At 35.0% G+C, this 7,552-nt stretch overlaps 1 protein-coding gene across 1 annotated transcript in view; it reads right to left on the bottom strand.

Annotated features, from left to right (window-relative positions):
- ARFGEF1 (ADP ribosylation factor guanine nucleotide exchange factor 1) overlaps window positions 1-7,552 on the bottom strand; it is a 125,024-nt gene that overhangs the window by 28,539 nt on the left and 88,933 nt on the right. The window contains exons 18-21 of the mRNA XM_015559535.1: window positions 6,525-6,676; window positions 2,901-3,029; window positions 1,831-1,989; window positions 991-1,141 (exon numbers count right to left, since the gene is read on the bottom strand). Of these exons, the coding sequence (XP_015415021.1) occupies window positions 991-1,141; window positions 1,831-1,989; window positions 2,901-3,029; window positions 6,525-6,676 (591 nt within the window). The remainder of the gene's footprint in view (window positions 1-990; window positions 1,142-1,830; window positions 1,990-2,900; window positions 3,030-6,524; window positions 6,677-7,552) is intronic.

Here is a 7,552-nt window from a genome sequence, read left to right as displayed (position 1 = left end):
CTATGGATCGTTTTTCAAGCTTGAAATTCTTTTGGATTTCCTAAGAATTTTTACTGCAAGCAACAACAGAGAAATCACTAAAAGATAAAAAGAGAAATTTTCCAGAAATATAATGTTACAGTGCAAAGCTTTAAAAGGTAAATACTCCTAGATCTCAGGTGTATTCCTTCTTGCTAAGTCATGTCTCTAGATTTCTTGGTTAAAGTGGGGTGGGGAATAAGGACAGAGAATAATCCAGAAACCATTAATAGATTTGCCTACATACCAAATCCATTTATATATATTCTTATTTAATCCTAACAACTCTATTAGTAGATATTACCATTAGTTTGAAAAAGATGAAACCAAAGCTCAGAGAATTCGTTACTTGCACACAGTCAGGAAGAAATTTGCAGAATTCAAACCCAAAAGTATAGTATTCAAAGTGAAAGACAGTCTAAACTTTGCCTCTTCCCTGATGAAGCTTTTTTCCATTTATGACTAAAAATGCATGGCCTTTGGCTCTCTTGTATCCATTAATATTTTCCTTTTTTTCTAGTGGGTTAAATCTGGAAGTTCCTGGCCAGACTGAGCACATGGGAAACCATGGGCAAGTTTCCATAGTAGCAGAAGAATCTACGTAGGTCTGCACAGTACCTTTAAAAAACCTGAATGTGAGTGCTTTCTCCAATTACCCTTACTATTTACAATCTTATACAAGCCTTCACTCATTTAACTTACCTACTTAGTCTTAAAAGCAGTAACTTTAAACTACCTTTCTTCTACCCCCAACTATGAGATTAAGACTGAACCTCATTTAATGTTGCAAACTATTTCAGGCAAAAAAGACTTAGTTCTCTATACACTGATCTTGTTTTTCCTCAGAACAATAGCCAATGGGCATTTTATCATATCCCTCCAATTATATTTCATTCCTACAATAAAGTTACTTAGATTGAACAAGTTAAACAATTTTTGATACTTCATAGAAATAATTTGTAAAATGCTCACCCAGCCCTAGCCCCACAAATTCATCAGGAGCCTGATCTTTTGTTCCAGTAAGAGATCCTTCTCTGCCTCGCACTGTTCCAGAAATGTATCGAGGTTTCACTCCAGTTCCTATAAGTTGTGCAAGCTCCAACTGACTGATGCACTTCAGAATCTTAATTTAAAAAAAAAAGAAAAAACTTAATTCCATGTTAAAAATGTTTGCAAATATATTTAAATGTATGCAGCCAGGATTTCAACTTAGGCTACATTATAAATCACTAGAGGCCCGGTGCACCGGCCTGCGGGGACCAGTGGACCTCTGCACCGCTGCAGCCCGGCCTTACCCTCCGGTTCATCAGGCTCCAGCCCGCTGTTCTCATTGATCACGCACAGTATGAAGTAGTGCTTAAAGCCGCAGGCGGGCAGGGAGGAGCCGGAGCCTGGGCTGGGCCCATGCTGCTCCCACTGAGCCTGCCGCCACTGAGCCTGCCGCCACTAGTGCGTAGAGGTAGTGTCCACGGGAGAGGATCATACAGCTGCACTCCCCAGCCGTCAGCCCAGCGTCTGGTGCCCATCTGCAAGCTGAGCGGCACTGCCACTCTGAGAGCACCCTGACCTTCAGGGGGCATCTCCTGCATTAAGCGTCTGACCCCTGGTGGTCAGTGCACATCATAGCTACTGGTCAGTCATCCGGTCTTCTGGTCGCTTAGGCTTTTATATATATAGATTATAAAAAGCTATCTGTATCTACCCCGAATGTACTTAATTTTCTCCCCAAACACTTAGGCATGTCAGTGATAGAATATTTAGCTTATTTTATAAATCAAATTACAAAACTGAAAACAGAGGAAGTGCTTATACCTCATGCCATGAATTTCCTAAATAATTTCCATCTGTATGAGCCACTGTGATAAGCGTTTTTATTGTGTCAATGTTCTTCTGTTTCATTTCAGTAATACCAGAACTCACTGTGAGTAAGGTAAATCTTGCCAGTGCCTGAACATATGCATCTCTTTCCAGCTATAAAAAAGAGAAACGTATACTTGACATGGTTGTAAACACAACAGAGTGAGCCTTAATTCCCTAATGACAAACTGTTTACTTGTTTAGTAAGTTTTTAACTGACAAATCATAACTTATATACAATACCTCAAACGAAAGTGTTTAAGGTAAATGAAACAGAAAATTTCTAATACAAAGGTGAAGGTGTCAAATCAAGGTGAGATTTTATTAATAATAAATTCATATAGAAAAACATTCATTGAATATTTGTTTCAAGTACTGTGTGAACTAGCAAAGACCTTATTTATAAACTTGCTCACTTTTTCATTACAAGTAGACTGTGCCTTTTTAAGGCCTATCATTCATAATAAAATATAAAACAGTTTTAGAAAAAGAAAGCAAGCTTTGACTACATTTATTATCAGACAAAGCATATAAATTACTAGGAGGGGCTATCTTCATGAAAATTATGTACTATATACTTGGTTTTCTTAAACTTGTTCTGAGGGTTAAGACATATACACACACATACATACATGTATATATATGAAACAGTTTATTCTTGTATTATTATTTATTAATTATTGTATTATTCTCTATATGAATAATTATAAGCCTACTATCTGTATATAAAATATGAAAATATATGTGATTCAATAAGAACTTGCAACAATTTATTTAAATAAGATATCAAAATTAACATATAGGAATTCAAAGTCTTGGGGAAGAATTGCAAACCAAAGTTATTATGAATTTTAGGCGCATCAGTATAGAACTACTCTGTCATAGATTCTCAGATTCTTAAATATTAAGATTTAAATTACATCATAAACTTGAAATTAGTTTCTCCTAAGTCAAACATAAAAAAATAATTTAAACTATAGTAATGGCATAAGTAGACTGACTACAAAGGCAAATTTCCTTATTACCTGAATGCTGAAAATGCATGCAATTCTGATTGCACATCTTATACCTTCCAGGCAAAGAGAAGCTACTTCAGTATCATCACAGTCTTGTAGACCCACACTGAATGCAGCCAGAAAAGGTGTCCAAGCCAACTAGGAAAATTAAAATTTAAAATATATCATGTATATCAAGTATTAATTAAAAATTATGATAACACTACATTCATAGTTCTCAAGGCTTTCAGACAATAAATAACTTGAAGTTCTGAAAAAAAAAGCAATAAATTTCTTAGCATAGCTATTTGGAAAGCTTTCTTAGACAAAAGGAAAAAAACCGATTTAATGCTGCCTGGTCTTAAATAAATAAAAGAATAAGATCATAAATTCAGTAGAAGGCCTTACGGATATTTTAAGTGCAGCATTTATAAATTATTCACATCAATAAAATGGGATAATCAATATTCAAAAATGATATCACTTATACCCCTGACTTGAGAACTCATCTCTCTCTGCAAGCTTTTTCCCTTGCAATATCATGGGCTTTTTATTACCAAGAAAATCCTTTAGCATTTTCTACTTGCAGCAATTCTATTACTTTCTTTACTTCAAGTATGCTCCCCGGACATCATTTAGCCTTTTTTTTTTTGCAGTCAAATACTTTACATTGACATGTCAGCGATAACCCTGGACAATACTTTAAAAATATAGTTCAATAAAATATTTCTTCATTATAGACAGTGAAAGCCAACAAACACTAAATTTTACTATAAAAACTGAATACCTACTTTTAATGGAAAAGAAAGAGCTACCCTTTGACTGCTGAACATGCTAATGTCAAAACATAGAGATTAGTGTGTGTGTACATTGACATGTCAGCGATAACCCTGGACAATACTTTAAAAATATAGTTCAATAAAATATTTCTTCATTATAGACAGTGAAAGCCAACAAACACTAAATTTTACTATAAAAACTGAATACCTACTTTTAATGGAAAAGAAAGAGCTACCCTTTGACTGCTGAACATGCTAATGTCAAAACATAGAGATGTGTGCCTGTATGACTTTGACATGTCTGATGTGAGAGTATTTGCTTTTAATAAGTCGTCATGAAGCAAAACTATAAATCATATAGCCATACAGATGAAAAAATGTTTATATGAGTGTGCTATAGAAATGACAACTAAAATGTTTAAAAGATCTAAAAAGTTTTTAGCATTATGAAGGAAAATACAACACTTTGCTTGTAACAGCAGAAAGTTTAGAAATAAAGTGTATAATCCCTAACAAATAACATAAACCATAGTACCTAACTTCAAGTCTTAGCTTTGCCACTTATTTAATCTTTCTGAAACTCAGTTTCCTCCTGTTTAATAACTGGTCTATCACTGTGAAGAGAAGCTTTGGGCAGGATATGAAGTGCAGAACTTTTAAAATACAAAGTACTACATGGAAGTAATAAATGACACATTCCACTAGAAACCCTGTATAACATTTTATGGAAGTATATGGTCCATAAGCCAGTAAAAAATGTTTAACTCTATTAAAAATTAAAGACAATGATTTCTCCAATCAAATCACATTGAATAATACCCAGGGACAGTGAAATTAAATTGCCCACTCATAATTGTATAAACCTTTACAGAATACAACTTGCCAATTGTAGAAAGATTCCTAGTAATGTGTATATCCCTTCATAGTATAGTGCACTCTAGGAATCTCTCATTTATTCCTTGACCCAGTCAGTGCTTATTATTGCGCACTGGCTACAAGTGAGCAACTGTGCCAGATATTGGGAAAAGTGAACAGAACAGATGTAGTCCCTTGCCTCGTGGAGCTTAAAGTACAACAAAGAGGCACACCAGCCTTGTGTTTTAATACACATATTAACACAAATGTACAAATACAAATGGTTATAAATACAATGAAGGAAAAGAACAGCATGTTATGAAAAGGGACCTAATTTGAATTAGAGGGGTCAGAGCAAAACTTTCTGAAAAGGTAACATTATAAGTGGAAACTACACATGCAAAGAAAAGAGCATTCTAGACACAGGACACAGCTTATAAGAATGCTCTGGAGAGAAAATAATTTAGGACATTCTAGAAGCCTAAAGAATGCCAGTGTGACTGCAGCACAGTAAGAAACAGAAGAGTTCTAGCAATGAGTTTGGAAAGGCAGGTCCTCTCTAGACCCTCTCAGTGTGCTAATTTCATCAAGTGTCATGCAAAGTCAGTGAAGAGCCTTAAGGAAGAAGGTGAAACTGCATTTTTTCTTTTAAAAAGATCACTCTGGCTTCTGTAAATGGATAAGAAGTGCACATAAGGACACTACAGTATTAAGAATGAGAAATGAGGGTGTCTGAAGAGAACAATGGCAGTGCTCAGAGGATGTTTACATAAACTATAACAAATCCATATCATAAAATGTATTGACAAATTCTTAATAATACAGGGAAATACTTCTGTGAGAAACCGCAAGATAAAAAAATTCTATACATAATACGATCACAACAGTTTAAGATAAAAAAGTAGTATATTAACAAAAGGTTTTTCTGAATGGCTGAATTATGGCTAGATCCTTATTTTGCTTTTTTCTGCCTCCCCCTTTACAAAAACATTTGAAAAACAAAACAAAAGAAGGGTGTAATATTATACAAAACAAAAAAGCTGCCTTATAAAATATGTTTATAATAAAGAAAAAGTGTTTATAACATTTCAACATGATTTTCTATTATTATTCCAAAAGATAAAGCCAGTTATATACCACTATTCCTTTTAACATTACCTCCTTAGCCCCCCTCCTATTCTATAATTCTCCATCAACTTTTAGAAATATCACTCTCACTTAGACCTTGAAGTAGGGGTAAAAGTAATTATAAAATTTTACACCTAAAAGGAAGCACAGAAATCTTGTAGTCATTTTCACCACCCATACATATGTATAGTGAAGTCTGCATTAGAATTTAAATTATGATCTTTAGCTTCCACAGACCATCTTAACCACACAAACTGCAATGTACTTTACCCATTTTCCCTTTCCAAACTTAACTAGACTCCCCTCCACTTCCCTACGATCCTTACAATGCACTGCTTGCTCATTCTAGAATTTGGAGAAAGGGTAGAAAAAAAAGACTAGGAAATGAAAAAGGGATGAGAAATCACATTTTAAAGAACCAGTACCATTCTTACTAGATCAACCTATAAAAATAAACAATGCTTCTTTCTATTCCTCTTTTTTTCTGGGCTCCAGGAATATCAGAACCCTCCTATTATATTAGTTCCTAGGCCAGAAGCACTGAAAGAGAGCAAGCAGCTCAATGAAGATGCTTTGAAATTTTAGGTAACTCCAAAGTTACCTAAAGTTTGAAATAAAACTTATTTAGAGAAAACCAGGCAAAGGATTAATGATCATTCTTTGAACTTTTTCTATTCTTAAGATCACACAGCTATTAATTCCTAATAGTGCATACATTTGTCATTCTCTTTAAGAATACATTTTATATTTGCCATGTCCTAAATAACATGGCTTTTTGCTTCGAGGTCTACACCAATGGGATATGTCATTATTATTTCCTTAAGTCAAAAATATGCTGAACAAAATTATATGTAAATGTCTACTGCCACCAAAAGTTACTAGTAACTCTTACCTTAAACATGGGTCTCACATGCTCCAAATGCGTTGCACTTGTAAAAGGTGCTTGAACATGGCTCACGGCTTCCATGAGTGCTTTAGCTGTCTTGGCCATCTGTTCCATTTCTAAGTTATACAGAAGTCTTCTTTGTTTTTCATTGGCTACATCTGAAACAACCACCATTAGCATTTGAAATAGGAAGCATTTAAAAATGTTATTTTGATGTTTTATTACAAAACAATAATTACCACCAATACACTAATTAAAAATAGTCCTAAGAAGTCAGACACAAGCGGTCACATAATGTATGATTAGATGCATATGAAGTATCCAGAATAGGTAAATCCATAGGAACAGAAAACAGACTGGGATAACCAGGGCCTAAGGAATGGGAGGGAACCTGAAGTAACTGCTTATTCGAACAGGGTTTTATTTTGGGGTGATGAAAATGTTTCAGAACTAGGTAGCGATGGTGGTTGCACAACAGGTGAATGGACCAAACGCCACTGAGTTGTTCACTTCAAAATGGTTAATTTTTTAAAACATTTTTTCTAAAACATTGATTTGAGGGGGGGCGAAGAAACATCAATGTGAGAGAGACACTTGAATCAGCTGCCTCCTACTCAAGTCACCCAACTGGATGACTGAACCCACAACCTGGTATGTACCCTAACTGGGAATCAAATCCACCACCACCTTTTGGTGTACGAGATGATGCTCCAACCAACAGAGCCACATCAGCCAAGAGAAAATGGTTCATTTTATATTAAATGAATTTCACCCCAATAATGAAAAGTGTAAAAATCCTGCACTAGGAGTCAGGGATAAGTAGAAAACCTATGAAGAGGGAAGAGAATACATACAAACCTGGGATGGGAAAAGAGATGTAAGAAGAAATGGCATCTTTGAATAGTATCTCCTGAGTTAACAAGAAAACAATGGCCCTGACACTCCAGGATGATTTAGTATTTCAGAACACCACCATCTCCCTCCTATATCTAGCTCTCTAATTTGCTACCACCACATACGCAACAGGCCATAGA

The sequence above is a fragment of the Myotis davidii genome, unplaced genomic scaffold (genome assembly GCF_000327345.1).
Source record: "Myotis davidii unplaced genomic scaffold, ASM32734v1 scaffold393, whole genome shotgun sequence".
Taxonomy (NCBI): Eukaryota; Metazoa; Chordata; class Mammalia; order Chiroptera; family Vespertilionidae; genus Myotis; species Myotis davidii.
This window is presented reverse-complemented; position numbering and strand designations above follow the sequence as displayed.